Source organism: Ursus maritimus, unplaced genomic scaffold, assembly GCF_017311325.1.
Source record: "Ursus maritimus isolate PB19 unplaced genomic scaffold, ASM1731132v1 scaffold_33, whole genome shotgun sequence".
Taxonomy (NCBI): Eukaryota; Metazoa; Chordata; class Mammalia; order Carnivora; family Ursidae; genus Ursus; species Ursus maritimus.
The window spans coordinates 5,462,645-5,478,121 of record NW_024425897.1 but is presented as its reverse complement, the minus strand read 5'-3'; the positions used below and the strand labels follow the sequence as shown (position 1 = coordinate 5,478,121).

Genomic DNA, 15,477 nt, shown 5'->3' with positions numbered 1-15,477 from the left:
GAGGGAACTGCCACTTCAAAGAGCCGAAACAGCACAGGCTCAGTGCCCAGGACAAACCCCACACATTAAGGCTGTCAGGCAGCCTCTTCAGGAATTGTACTTTCCCACTGACTAGGCTTTGGCTGAGCTCCCGTCTGCCAGGCTCCCCTGGACTTAGCTGCGGGCTTTGTGCCTCCTCTGGCAGGGTAGGGGAGTAAGCTTTGTGGAGGCGACGGGAGAAAGGTTGGCTGGCAGGAGGCCATCCTCCCCAGGTCCCTAGTCGGAGGGCGGCCTTAGTGAGGCAGACACCGGTCGTGGAGTCCAGGCTGCCCTCCGCTCCCCAGATGGAAAGAGCTCGGGTGTGTGGAAGCTGTTCCACGAGTTCAAGGTAACGTCACTTGCCAGAGCAGGGCCTTTGCTTCTCCCCTTAGCGTCCCTGCCGGGCTGACATCTTCCCGGCTGTCCTCTCCTTCCCTCCTGTCTCCTGGTTTATTTTGGTCAGAAGTGGTTCTCCATATGGGGGATCCGTGGGAAGCCAACCATGCTTGTCACAATTTAACTAGAAAACTACTTATGGCCTGCGTTTAGCCTCGGCGCTGACAGAAGAGCCCGTCTGCCCTGTTTTTAAGGAAAATCCAAATCTGAGCAACGTTGGCAGTGGCTCAGCTCAGGCCCGGGATGGCGGGGGAAGCACGGGGCCTGCCCCGTGTCCGCACTGCGAGCCCCCGCGGGACGAGATGGAACCTTACTCATCTCTGTGTGTCCAATGTCTGGCCTGGGGCAGGCGCCCTAAACGTTTGCTGGAAAAAATAAATTACAGGAGGAAGGGACTACTTACTTGGTGAGGCCAAATCCCCCCGAGACCTCTTAGGAGAAAAGTCGGGGGAAACTCAGTGAGGCCACACGAAAGTCTTTTATTTCAGTTTAGGTTGGGGTTTGCTGTGTTGACACCTGCCAGAGAGTCACTTCCTCCCCCGCGCTGGGTTACCATTTGATAGCATCCCCAGGAGACAGGAGGAGGCGCGTGGGTCATCCTGGGATCTGGGTGCGATGAGCCCCGAGGAGGCTGCGAGGCCGCCCCGGGCCGGCTCTCCGGAGCTGACGGCGCGGCTGATGGGTGCCAGGGTGGGTGCAGCCCAAGCCGGTGTGAGAATTTCCAGCACAGCACGTGCCACCTGATTTCTGAGCTTGAGAAACCGCCCAGAGGGCGAAGACTGTTCCAGAACAGTGACGGCCAGTTAAAGTACAGGCTGTGGCCTGCTGTCAGCAGTGAGAGAAGCAGCATGTCTTACACCACGTTGAACTCTTTCTGTGTTGCTCCAGGGGTGGGCTGCTATTGAGTGGATAATTGAGAATTCCGAGCGCGCTGTGAGCTAACGGGGTCTGCGCCTGCACCTTGTGACGAACAGTGGTAACTATCTGCTCTTGGGCCCCGTAGAGAATTTAGCGTCTTGCCAGCCGTGTGCAGGGTGGGCGGCACCGGGCATTGCAAGGTGCAGCTGCATGCGTCTCCAGCCCCGGGCTCCTTGGCGTCTTCCGGAATGGAAACAGCCATCATTAGTTCATCCTCTTCCTCGTTCATCTCCTTGTTTCATGGCAGGATTTCCTTCCCAGGAAGACTTGGATATTTGTAATCTGGTCTCTAAGAGAGGCAGTCCAGCTTCTCCCCAGCTGTTCTCAGTACCTGCTTGCTTAAACGTTTCCTAGAATTAGTGCGTCATCAGGAAGGAGGCTTCCGCGAGTCGTTCCAGACCAATCAGAGGGGAGGAGCTTTTCATTTTGGGCAGGATCGGGATATTTGCACGTGTTCTTGTAAAGAATGCCCTGTGCCCTGGCATCAGGGCTGCTGGGGAGGGCGGTCCTGCTCTCACTTGCTGCAGGCCAGCACCAGCCGTGTGACTGCCGCTGGCTCTTTTCTTTTAGTGGCACAAGCCATTTCTAGCATCTTCTTGAGCTTCACGACCATTCCTTGGTTTCCTAGGCCACCAGGGGCTGCACCGTCAGAAAGGGATTTGACGCTTAATTGGTCAGCGGTCATCTTCATACTTCATAGGGGAGTCAGAGAATTTTCTGCTTCCCTCTGTTTAGGGAATCCTTATACTCCTGCCTTGAAACCTCACCCTGTTGACTTTCCATACTGTGCTGCTCTGGGGCCCGCTTCCCACGGTGGGTCCGTCTGTCTCGCTGCAGCATGCGTATTATACACACTTGGTGCCTAGTCAGCAAACAGGAGCAGTATGGCTCAGGTTCCTGTAAGAACTTCTGCTGAAGCTTCAGTTTGCCAGAGACCTTCACCTTGAACCCAAGGTCATGATCTGCTGCTGGGTCTCTCTTCTTCCGTGGATGCACCACTAAGGTGACCACACGTAGAGACCCCGCCTGCCTGGTGAGCTCAGTGGGTGTGGACAGTGTGGCGTGTGTGGTGGGTCACTCTGAGCTGTGGACGGTGTCACATTCTGTTTCCTCATACACTAGAGCTAAACTGCCTCAATCTTTAATCAGATGCCTCACCCAAAAAATCAAAGAAGAAAGAAAGAAAGAACAAAAGAAAAAAAGGAAGGAAGAAGGAAAGGAAGAAAAAAGGAAGAAATAAGCGAGCCTTGAATATGGTTCGCCCCGTCTGGGAGAGGTGTGGAATCTGCTAGAATCTGCCACTTGCCTGATCACAGCCTCCACCGGGCTCTTTGGCCGTGACCTCTCAAGACAGGAGGCCCGTCTGTTGCAGAGTGAGACCCAAAGAAGGGAAGACCCCTAGCAGGAGGAGGCGAGGGCCGGAAAGCCCCCACCCTGCCACTGCCCACAGGCCAGCCGCCCCCGGGCCGGTGTCAGACTGCTCTGTGCCTTGTCTGTCTTCCCCTGGGCAGCAGCTCCCAGCAATATTCTGCTGACTCTTGGGATCTTACTAAACAACTTTGCTCTTTCCTGATGACTCCGTTTCCCTCCCATGCCCCTCGGCCAACCGTCTGCACCGCCAGTGTCTTCACACGTATCTGCCCACCGTCTGTCACGTCAGATGCTGCCGCCGTGCAACCTTCTCACCAGTGTTAGCGCAGGTCTGCACACGCTGGAATAGGGGCGTCCACCCCACAGTGATGCGTGTGGTGACAGTACCATGGGCTCTCCCATCACACAGCTGGCATTGGTCAAGGGAGCAAAGTGCTCTGCCCTCAGGCTGTGGCTGCTTGTCCTGGGCTCTGGGACCAGCGGCCCCCGGGGATGAAGGCTTGTGGTACTTGTCACCATTCAGACCTGTCCATGGGGTGGCTCATGCACATGCAGCCACTTTGATGAGACGGTGGCTGAAGTGCTTGTGAGTTTGAGCTGTCCCATTAGCTTTAAGGCACTTCCAGGTGGGAATTTTAACTTTCTCATTTTCTCAAGTAGAATGTAAAGTCTTTCAGTCTACTTTGAATTCAATTTTTTTTTATTTTTTAAAGATTTTTAAAAATTTATTCATTTGAGAGAGAGAGTGAAAGAGAGAAAGAAAGAATGAGCAGGGGGAGTGACAGGCAGAGGGAGAAGGAGAAGCAGACTCCCCGCTGAGCTGGGAGGCCAATGCGGGGCTCAATCCCAGGACCTGGAGATCGTGACCTGAGCCGAAGGCAGACGCTTAACCATCGGAGCCACCCAGGCGTGCCTGAATTCTAAAAACTTTAGAGAAGGCCTCCTCCATAAAGGATGAGTGGAACTGTATTCTACTGTTTTTTTAGATAGTGCTTTTTGTTTGATAATAGTACTAATCCAAAATGAAATTATATTCATTTATATTTTTATCAGAATATTTTATTCTTATAGCTCCTGGTAAAAATGGAGTTAAAAGACTTATAGTAAAATAACCTCCCTTACTCCTTCTGCAAAACATGTTTCTACTCTTTTGAGGGGACACTCAACTCTTTTGGCAGTTTTTGGCTTTTACTGCTAGATTTCTAAATAAATAAGCATATCCTGCTATCTCTTGATTTGCCAATTTTAGACATTATCTAGATATTATTTACCTGTTTGGTATTCTTTTATCTCTCTTATCTCTTTCTCCCATCTCCATTCCCCCAAAATAGCTATATTGTTTATGGTTGAAAGCACATTCAGAGTTTCCATAATTCTGAAAATACATGGCTATTGCTTATTACCAAGCCATAATTGCATTTTCTTTCTTGTACTACTTTTTCCCCCATGGGGATAATAATTGTCTAATTCTTTTCATCTATTTAATTTTATTTTTTAAAGGTCTCTGGCTGAGTGCTTCCACACTCTTACTCACTCTCTGCAGTATCTCGTGATGTCATTTTCCACAGGTCAGTCTTTTTGCACAGCACATTCCCTCCCAGTTTCCCTGGCACCATCCTTTCTGAAGTCAGGCCTTACTCTCTGACCGAACAGCCATGTGGCTGTCTTTCCTTTTCCTGGGCACTTCTGGACATTTTCTAGACCTTCTCCTCTCCTGAAACCCTTGTTTCCCTGCTTCCCTGCCTTCCTCTTTCTCTTTCCTGTCATAGGATGGGGAAGAATATCTCATCATGACTTAGGGCTTAGCCCTAAGTCTCATCTTAGGACTTGGCACATCTGAAAATGTCTCTTCTGTTCTCATACTTCATTCATAGCATAGTAGGACATATAATTCTAAAAAAAAAACCACTCAGAATTTTGCAGGCATTGTTCTGTTGTTTTCCACTCAGATCACCGATCCTCTGTATGTGACTTCTTTTTTCTCTCTCTGAAAGCTTTTAGGATCTCTTTATCCTTGATGTTGTGAAATTTCATGTGGTTAAGCCTCATTTAAAGAGAACTTTTAAAATCCATTGTGCTGCACTGTGCATGTGAAATTCCTGGCTTTGGTATTGTATTCTAATTACGCAAGATGTTATTGGGGGAAGTGGGTAAAGGGTACATGGGACATTCCTGTACTATCTTTGCAGCTTCCTGTGAATCTATTATAATTTCAAAATTAAAAGTTAAAAAAATAGAAATAGTAACATTGTGGAAAATGGTAGAGGCAGGTGCTCCCAGAATTGGTCCCTCCAGTGAAACAACCAGTAAGCTGGCAAAAAAAGTGGCAGAATCCACTTTTGTAGGACTGTGGATCCTAATAGAATACATCAACCAGGGGGCACTTAATGAGTCGTGATTAACCTACCCTGCAGATTTTGGACTTGCCGGTCTCCATAATTATGTCAGCCAATTGCTTAAAATAAATCTCTGTCTATATATACACATTCTCTTGGTTCCGTTTCTCTGGAGAACCCTAATACATTATTAAAGCTAAACTGGTATCAGTTCAAATTAGATTTTTCTGAGTTTAAGATATTAATTACAATTATCAGGGTAACTAGTAAGAAAATAACTAAAACATATCCTGTAAAGAAATAGGAGGAATCAGAATGCTACACTAGAAAATAAGCCAATCAAACACAACAGAGGATGGAAAGAATTCAGGAACAGAAAATTACGAAACTCGGAGAAAACAACTACCAGTGTAAGAAGTTAGTGTTTCTTTAAAATTAATTAGTTTGAAGATAAATAGATTAAACAAACCAATGAAAGGACAGAGACTGGCAGAATAGATGAAAAAAACATGATCCTACTCTCTATGCTGTCTACTCAGTTTAGATCCAAAGACACAAATGGGTTGAACGTGAAAGGATAGAAAAAGATTTTCCATGTAAAGAATAACCAATAGAGCTGCAGTGGCCACACTAATACCAGGTAACATCTGCTTTTTTTTTTTTTAAAGATTTTATTTACTTATTTGACAGAGATAGAGACAGCCAGAGAGAGAGGGAACACAGCAGGGGAGTGGGAGAGGAAGAAGCAGGCTCATAGTGGAAGAGCCTGATGTGGGGCTCGATCCTACAACACCGGGATCACGCCCTGAGCCGAAGGCAGACGCTTAACCGCTGTGCCACCCAGGCACCCCAACATCTACTTTTGATCAAAAATTATTACAAGAGACAAACAAGTATATTATACATCAATGAGAGGGTCAGTTCCTCAAGAAGACCAAAGTTATAACCATTTACACACCAAGCTACAGAACCCCCAAATATATGAAGCAAACATTAGCAGAACAAAAGGAGAAAGGCAATTCTAAATAATAGCTGGAGACTTCAATAATCCACTCTCAATAATAGATAGGACATCTAGACAGAAGATCAGTAAGGAAATGGAGGATAAGAACAACACCATAAACCAACTTGACCTAACAGACAGCCATAGAACACTTCATCCAACAGCAGAATACACATTTTTCTCAAGAGCACATGGCTTATTCTCCAGGATAAACCAGGTGTTAGGCCAAACACCAAGTCTCAATAAATTTAAGAAGACTGAAATCATACAAAGTACCCCAATGAAGTGAAATTTGTTTTCACTTTGTTATCCCAATGAAGTGAAATTAGAAATCAATAGCATATAAATGGAAAATTCAGAAATATATGGAATTTCAAAATTATATTTCTAATAACTAGTGAATCACAGAAGAAACTACAAATGAGCTTATAATATTTTGAGATGAATGAAAATGAAATCACAACATACGAAAACTTACGGGATGCAGCGATCAGAGGGAAATTCATAGTTGCAAATACCTACATTAAAAAAGAGGAAAGATCTCAAATCATTAACCTGACTTTAAGGAGCCGGAAAATGAAGATCAACCTAAACCCATGGCTTGCAGAAGAAAAAAAGATGATAAAGATTAGAGAAGAAATAAACAGAAGATAGGAAAATAGAATTATTGAATGAAAAGTTGTTGCATTGAAAAGTTCAACAAAGTTCACAAACTTCTACATTGACCAAGAATAAAGACAGTATTCAAGACAAAATATCAGAAATGAAAGTGGGGCATTACTACACATCTTACAGAAATAAAAGGATATAAGACAATACTGTGAATGATTGTAAAACAAATCAGATACCCTGTCACAAACTACTAGACACACACAAATTACCAAAACTGATTTGAGAAGAAATAGAATAACAAGCTGAGGGCTTCAGAGGGGAGGGGGGTGGGGGAATGGGATAGACTGGTGATGGGTGGTGGGGAGGGCACGTGTTGCATGGTGCGCTGGGGGTTGTGCACAACTAATGAATCATCGAGCTTTACATCAGAAACCAGGGATGTACTGTATGGTGACTAACATAATTTAATAAAAAAATATTAAAATAAAAAAAAAAGAAGAAATAGAATCTCAATAGGCCTCTGACAGTTAAAGACATCGAATGAATAATTAAAAACCTTCCAACCAAAGCCTCACAGAGGGCAGCACAGGAAGAGCGCCTGCAGTTGGGTTTGATGCCCAGGCAGATGGGTTGAGGGCAGGCATCTGGCCTGACTGCTGACACTGCCCAACAGCAGCTGCAGACTCATAGCAGGCAGAGAGAGCCGCTGCAGATGACTGACCTGAAGGCAAGTGCATATCTCAGGCACAACAGTAGGACACACACAGCCCACACAGGAGACCTCCCTGAAGTGCCTGGTTCCAGTGAACAGGGAGCATGGTGCTATAGGACACCACCGGTCCTCTTCTTCCTAAGGCTACTACTTTCCTGATCGAGACATGTAGCAGAGTTTCCTACCCATAGAAGCAATCACAGACAAAATGAGGAGACAGAGGAATATGTCCCAAATGCAAGAATAGGACAAAAATCACAGCCCAAGAGCTAAATGAAATGTCTGTACGTACCTACATGTATTCATGCGTACAAAAAGCTTGGGTCAGCAAGACATCAAAAAACAAAAACAACCCCACAACTCGTGTTGGGAAGTGGGTGGTCCCTTTGGTTCTGGTAATGATTTCTTTGATGATTTCCCCACTACTCTCTCGTCTTCTTTTCTGGAAGTCTCTTAGTCAGATGTTCGCTTTCGGGATTGATCTCGTAATTTTCTTATATTTTCTTTCATCTGTGTTCTACCTTTTGGGAGATTTCCCGGACTTCATCTTCCAACGACTTCACTCATTTTTATTTGGGCAAATTGTAGTTTCAGTTTCTCGAGCTGTCCCGTTCCTGATGGCGTCCTGCTCTTGCTTCACAGATGTAGGTCTTGCCCCCTCTCTGCTGAAGTAGATGCGAAGTGAAGCTTTCCACGGCATCTCGGTGTCTCCTCTGCGCCCCTTCGCATGGGAGACTGCCCCAGCTGTCCTTAGTCCTGACATACCCGACAGGCCGAGGTGCAGGGGGAGGGAGGCTCCCCACCGAGGGCTAGGCTTCAGTGCAGGGCGACACTGGAGGCTGTCCTGGGCTTTTGCCTGAGCCAGTGACCTTTTCTCCGGAGTGGTTCCATTTCTCCCAACAAGACTCCTCAACTTCTGGGGGCGAGGGGGGCAGCTGGGGTCTACAAGCCAGGCTCCCCAGCGGTCCCGTGGGTCCCCTCCCTGTGGACACCCCCAGGCTCTGAACGGCTCGTGTCAGGCCCCCTCCAGGGGCTCACAGCTCGCGCCTCTGCTTTCCACCTTCTTGTGGTGGCCGGTGAGGATGCTGACTCCGTGGATCTGAATTTTGTTTCTGTCGTATTCCCAATAGTTTCGTGGACAAAGGGCCAAAGGTTTTTTTCCCCACCATCTTGAGATCAAAGTTCTGTTGGCTTTAAAAACAATACTCTTTCAAAAAATACATAAAAGCAGTCCATTTTTATGGTAAAAAAAAAAAAAAACCCAAAAAACCAACAACACAGGACTCTCTGTTGAAGAGGAAAAGCCTGCCCTTTAGAGGAGGAGAGCCTGGCCTCTGCTGGTTAACTCCTGATTTTTAGGAAGGCTTCCAGAAGTGTTTTACGCAAATGCAATTTATGTATTTTTTTCTTTTCTTTCTTTTATTAAACACAGACGGAACTATACTGTATATACTATTTAGTGCCTGTGTTTTTTCTATTTTAAAGCAACATTGTCTTAAAAGTTTCCGCCTGAGATTTAGCTGAAGTCTTAATTCCAGAAGGACTTGAGGGCTCCTTGCCGATAAACCCCGGATTTGCAAAGGTGGTGGGTGCGGGTCAGAACACCTGTCGCTCTGTTGCAAACCGTACTCTGCCCCCACGAGCGGGTGTCGACCTAGACACTGTTTGAACCCTTTCTCCCGTGACAGCCTCTTGTCGCACTAGGAGGTAACTCTGTTGCATTGAGGTTACGTGTAACCTGGCAGAGGTAATGGTTTAAAAATTGTCATGGAAGGGGTTCTGTTTTAGAGGGGAGCATGGAAATTTGTGACTTGGGAAACCACGTTGTGAAGCAGGGATAAGTGTATCAGAAAAGGTAGATTGTCTTGAGCCTCGAAATGGCTAGAATGTGCAGGGGAACCCAGAGTAGTTTCGGAGGAAGACTGCATTTTTAGGGCAAGGGTAGGTAAATGTCAGTTACTCAGCCACTTCCAGTTTTTGGTGGGTGGAAAGTGTGGTAAAAATAAGTGCATGGACGTGTTGGGTTTTTAATTCTCCTCTGCTTTCCATTATAAATTTAAAAAATGTGAAGATAGTCATTGAGAAAGTGGTAGTGGTTATTTTCAAAATTTCTTCAGTATGAAATAGTTTGGCTGTGTAACTTTCATTTGGGTCTGGGAGTGGCTTCAGTATTTATTTGTGCAGCTCTGCTTGGAGTTCACCATGAGCACAAAAAACAAATGCTGTGTGACAACATATTGTGGAAGCCGGGCGGCAGAGCCACGTGAAATCCAATCTCACTTTTGAATTTGAGAGAATATTCAAAAGGCCAGCTTTAATCACAGCAAATCATCTGTCGGCACTGCTGTGGCGTTGCGGTTCAGTAGGTAACCCCAGCACCCGAAGGGGCCTCATGTCCTGAGATGCCCTCCTGCAGAAGCTTTAGAACAGAAGCGTGATGGGACCCGAACAGCGGCGGTCTTCGTCTTACAGGTCAGGGGTGCACACCCCCGGGAGTTCTCAGTGCTGTTCTCTCGGCAGGGTCGCGAGGCCTTGGAGTGGGTGATCGGCCGACTTAACACGGAGTTGGAGGGCCTGGCAGCCCCCGCCTGCGCCCGAGCGTGAACCCCGGTGGCGCCCAGGACCAGGAGACGCAGGTCCGGCAGCAGGTGGCCGGCGGTCAGCCCCGCCCCCAGCCCCGCCCCCGCAGGGGACTGCGCGGTCGCTCCACACCTGGTCTGTCCTAGGGAGCGTTCCTGATGAGTGCATGCCTAGAGACGGTTAGGAAAGGGACCCTAGGAAAGCAAGTGAGTTTGCCACATCTTGGCCGATAGCTTACCTTCACCTTTATCTTTACTTCTTTTTTTGGGGGGGGATGGAAAATTTTGTTTAATAAACAAGCAGCTAAATCTCTAATATCCCTTCCCCAGAAGCCAAAACATCAGAGTGTAAAAGGGAATGACTTTCTCCCAGCGTTCACATAGAGGCTCTTCGTGGGTTTTGATCCTGAGTTTGCAAGGATCACAGACGCAGGAGAGTCCGGCTCTGGCGTGAGAGCTCCGGACCCTGGAGCTGCGCCCCTCCAACGCGGGCTGGCGGGGGTCTCTGCGCTGTGCTCTGCCCTGACCCGCCCCTGCTGAAGTTTGGGGGCATTCCACAAATGGTACAGCTGTCCTGCATGGACACTTAATTTACTGACCAGATTTTAGCTTCCACTAACCACAGAACTTAGATTTAATTTGGGATGTGGGTTCTTAATTATATGCATCCGGCAAATAACATAAAGCATCCCTATTTCATTTTAGTGTCTGAACATGAAATAAGATACTTTTTTCCTTATTTATGTTTTAACTAAGCCAACCAGTTTAGTTTTTAGAAGAGAAAGGACTATCGAGAGAAACTAGTTATTTCGATGTTATATTACTTGATTTTATTGCCCGAAGCATAGAAATAAATCCAGACTCCTGCTGCCTTTCCTTCGTTTCCAGTGTTACACCCCTGTTATTGTGGTCCTTGAGTCTAGTAGGAATAAAAGTTGAATACACTAGTTATTGTCTCCACTCTTCAGCTAAACCGGAAGTTACTGGGGTGCTCTTTCCTCTTGGAAGTTGGGCTTTCTCGAGTGGTGTGAGCACACAGGCCATCCTATGGTCTTTGCATTGGTACCTGCCTTTCTGATTAAGTAGCTGCTTCCAGAACGTTCCTCTAGAAGCAGAGCCAGGTGCTCTCTGGAAACAAGGGTTCCCTTTGGTTGTACTGCGTGTTCTTTGAAGATCGTTCCACCCATTTGGTGTTAGAACCAACTATTAAAACTGTATCTGATTTGAGCCGGTGGTTTTTTGGCTTCTGAAGAGTAGCTGACTGTTTGCCTCCAGTGTCTGTCCTCACATTAAGGAAGGGTTAGGCATGCTTTGATATGGGAGTTAATTGCTGGGTGTCTCTGCTGTGAACTTCACCTTTTTCTCCCCGAACGGCCCTCCCTAGCAGACCTCTCCTTATGGCTGAGCTTTAGTGAATGCCCAGTATATTCACGACAGGTATTCACACGTGCTGTTACACTGCAGGATCCAAAGAAGGAGCAGGCTTATTTATTTGGGTGACTTGGGCGGCTGAGGAGGGTCCCTTTGCGCACCAGCTGCCGGATTATAGCTATGCACGGGGCACATCTGGGCGGTGCTGACGACCGAGCTTCAGATTCCTCAACAGAAAATGCAGACGCTGATACCCACCCCAAAGGACGGAACCAGGAGGCGGATGGGAAGTGCCGCAGGGTAGCCTGGTGGCAGCTGGCCCACGGCGCTGTTAACGGCTGGCACTGGCCCACCGTTGGGCTGCAGAGTTCCGTGGGGGGCACCGCTGCGCGGGGCCGGAATTGGGAACGCTGGGCTTCATTGATGGAACATATGTTTTTTGGTCGTGCGTATATTTCAACTTTTATAATCACTGGTAAGAGTTAACTGTCAATGGTAAGAGAGGCTAAGCGGGAAGACGGTCGTGAGTCCTACCCCGGGACTGATTTGGGTTTCTGGCCTTGACTGCTCATCACGCCCTATGCTTGTCTTCCACTGTTACAGGACAGTTTGCGTAGGCCAGGGGCTGGCAGGCTACAGCCTATGAGCTAAGGATGGTGCTGGCATTTTTAAAGGGTTGTAAGTAACCCCCCCACCCCCCAGACGAGGATGTGGCAGAGACCACATGAGGCGTCCAGGCCTCTTATTTACTCTCTGGCTTTAAGGGCCAACCCCTTTCTTGGGGATTCCACTGCCTCTCTCCGTCAACGTGAATAACACTAGATTTGTTTCCCTTTCACCAAACTGCTTTCTGTTCCCCCATTTCTAAGTAGTGCTTCTTCCATTTTCCAAATACAAAACCCGAGTTATTTGAGACTTCTTGCTCCTTCTCGTTCTCTCTATAGCCATTTGGAAACCAAACGTTCCTTTAAAAGTCTCGGGTCAATTCTGTGCCTTCTCATTTTCGCTGGCACAGTCGGCCTTGGGTGCTTCTCACCCTGGTGCCAGCGGGAGGGCAGGCCACGTGCCACGTGGTCTCCTCCCACCCAGAGCAGTGTGTGACCGGCGGGATGCGCAGAATATTCCACGATGCTCTGTGACCTCCCAGGGCAGCTCATAGGAGACACCGTGACTTGTACCTTGCTCGCTGGCGCATCAGCGGCTCTGGGGCGAGCCAGCTGCCAGGTCCTGACTGACAGGAGGGGCCCGACAGGGAGCCATCTTGGCAGCGGATCTTCTCGCCTCAGGGAAGCCTTGAGCTAACTGCGGGCCCAGCCGCCATCTTGACGGCAACCTCATGGGATGCTGGGCCAGGACCACCCGGCTGAAGCTGCCCCTGATTTCCTGACCCGTGGAAACTTGTGAGATAATAAATGTTAATGTTTCAAGCCACAGCGTCTTGGGGTAATTTGTTACGTAGCAATAGATAACTAACAGTTCATTTTATATTAATATGTATAATCGCTTTCTAAGTGGTCCCCTTTTCATTCTGTTCCACTTCTTGTTGACAGAGCATTTCCAAATAATCTCATTATAACTCTTCCTGAAGAAAGAGTTACAGAGGTTTCTCATTCCTTTTCGGAAAAAGTCAAAACCAGGCCCGGCTGGCTCTGATGCAGGTGGGCATCGGCCTGCACTGGGGGTGCCCTGACTGCTACCAGTCACAGCTTACTATGTAGTCCTAGACGTGTACGATTCCTGGGACCGCGTTTTTAAAAATCTGTTCACCTGTGTGGCCGACCAGTGTCAGTTCCTCAGGAGCCAAGATCAGATGCTCTGCTTCGCGCACACAGTCCTAGGCCCCGTAAGGGCTTTGGCGATGTGAGAACTGGATTCGGAATCCTAGCAGCTAATAGGAAACAGCTGGAAATGCAGCAGGGCTAGGAGCACAGCTTTGGAACTGGCGATGCCTCAGGCCGGATGCTGGGCTGGTGTTCTGACCTCGGGCAAATGACAGCTTGTTAGTCCTGTTTCTCGTCTGCAAGAGAGGATATTAATAGTGTCTCCATCGGAGTTGAGTGTTAAGGGAGAGAATATATCTGATAGAGGTATGTGCTCGATAACTGGTAGTTTATCAGTAGCTGCTGAAAATCAAAATATTTTAAAAATTATGTCTTAATATAAGTAACACACATCACAGAATGTCTACTATCATAATGCTTATCTCCACAGTTTTCCTTATACTTGTAATGACCAAAGTGTTTTACTGTGACGAATTAAAACTACAGTTGTCCCTGAACAATGCAGGAGGTAGGGGCACTGATACCCGCCCCCCCCCCAGTCAAAAAGCCCCATATAACTTTTGACTCTCCCAAACTTAACAGCCTATTGATTGGAAGCCTTACCAACAACATAGTTAACACATATTTTGTATATGTATTCTATATGGGATTCTCACAATATCGTAAGCTAAAGAAAATACTCAGAAAATCACAAGAGAAAATATACTTACAGTACTTTCCTGTATTCATTAAGAAAAACCAATCTGCGGTAAGAGGACCCACACAGTTCAAACCCATATTGTTCAAGGGGCAACCGTAGTTAAACATTTTGAAAATTTCAGTCCAGTTGGCACATCAAGTTTAATCAAAATGCTAGAGACAGTTAACTCCCATAGTGTCAAAGAGGCAAGTGGTAGAAAGTTAATGAACACAGACTCAGTACCGATAAATACACCCTTTGCATTTACGCAGTAGCTTCAATTATAGGTCTCCAGGGTGCACATGAATTTTGTTAATGGGAAAAAGCTGGTCGGGGAGCAGGGCTGTGCACGGTGACTCCACCCAGGAACACTGGAAGCAGACGTGGGCCCAGAGACAAAGGTGTGGGGCATGTCATTTATCAGAGATAGGTAGAAAAACCCAGACTGGCACATAAGGTTTCTGGAGCTCCAAGTCAACCATGTGAATGGTGTGAGGTACTGATCAAGCTTCTCTATTCTAATTAGCTGCTTTAGGACTGCAATGATTTATTGACTTTGAGGAAAGACATGGGCTGCACGTAGCAGTTACCTGTTAGAGAGCACAGATTAAAACTACAAGTGTTTTGAAGACGTCTCGATGATTCCATCTTTGTGTTTCTCATTTGTTCTCATTTCCACAATGAACCTGCTCATTCATTCATTCACTCACTCCACAAACATTTATTGAGCAACTGCTACATGCCAAACATTTTCCCAGAAACTGGGGATACAGCAGTGAAGAAACCTGACAGAGATCTTTGTCTTCCTGCAACAATTTAGTAGGGTGTTTAGGTGCTAGGTGCAATGGAGAAAAAATGCAGAAGGGAGGAGGGAGAAGTAGGAAGTGTTGCAGGGGGACAGGAGAATTAAGGGGCTGTTTAAGGCAGCCCCTTGGGAGAGTCGGCACATTCTGCAGAGCCACGAGACAGAACCAAGGGGTAAACAATGGGACTAAATTACATGATGAGTGCACTTCCCAACTATTGTATTAGAGTTGTTCAAAGATAGAGCTTCGTAGAAATAAGTGTCTCCCCGGTCCTGGACATGTTTAAACAGAGCTTAGAGCTTGCCGTTGGCTGTAGTGAGGACCGAATGCCTTCTTGGATCACTTTGAGCTCTGAAAGTCACTAGTAGAGATCAAATTTGGTGGAGAAGAGAGCCAGGCAGTGATGGGGTCTACCACACTGAGAGGGCCAAAGAGACGGGCTTATTGGCTGGGGGATCCCATTACTACGCTTGCAGGCATATCAATATTGGAGATTCCCTGTAGCCGTGGTGACTGGTTCTTTGACCAAGCAGGATAACAAGAGTTGCCTGATCGTTTGCTTCTTTTTAATGCAATAAAGATAGATAGTCTGTTATACGTAGTTGCCCCTAAGGCTACCGGCTTCTCTTGACGTCTGGACGGGAATACACATCACACTGTGGGATCAATGACTTACCAGGTCTGAGAAGGTCTTCCCATTGCATAGTGTTGGGAGATGAACCATCAGTAGCCAGATGTTATTGATGTAAAACGCTGGGGTTTTTGTGCCTGTTTTTAATATATATCAACTCAACTTTCTGAAATTTTCCTTTTTAATTTTGGGAGACCTACTCAGGATTATTTTATTATTATTATTTTTTTTTACAATGAGGTGTAACGGACACACAAGGACTCA

At 46.9% G+C, this 15,477-nt stretch overlaps 1 protein-coding gene across 5 annotated transcripts in view; it reads left to right on the top strand.

The window, feature by feature from the left end:
- PRELID3A (PRELI domain containing 3A) overlaps window positions 1-12,744 on the top strand; it is a 28,341-nt gene extending 15,597 nt beyond the window's left edge. The window contains exons 6-7 of one of the 5 annotated variants that reach the window (XM_040619626.1): window positions 1,303-1,390; window positions 2,482-2,519. In XM_040619626.1, the coding sequence (XP_040475560.1) occupies window positions 1,303-1,356 (54 nt within the window). In that variant the 3' untranslated portion in view covers window positions 1,357-1,390; window positions 2,482-2,519. Of the gene's footprint in view, window positions 1-1,302; window positions 1,391-2,481; window positions 3,337-9,886 lie in introns of those variants that run through there. The other 4 variants (XM_040619627.1, XM_040619625.1, XM_040619628.1 and 1 more) reach the window with 4 other exon arrangements.
- The last annotated feature ends 2,733 nt before the right edge of the window (window positions 12,745-15,477 follow it).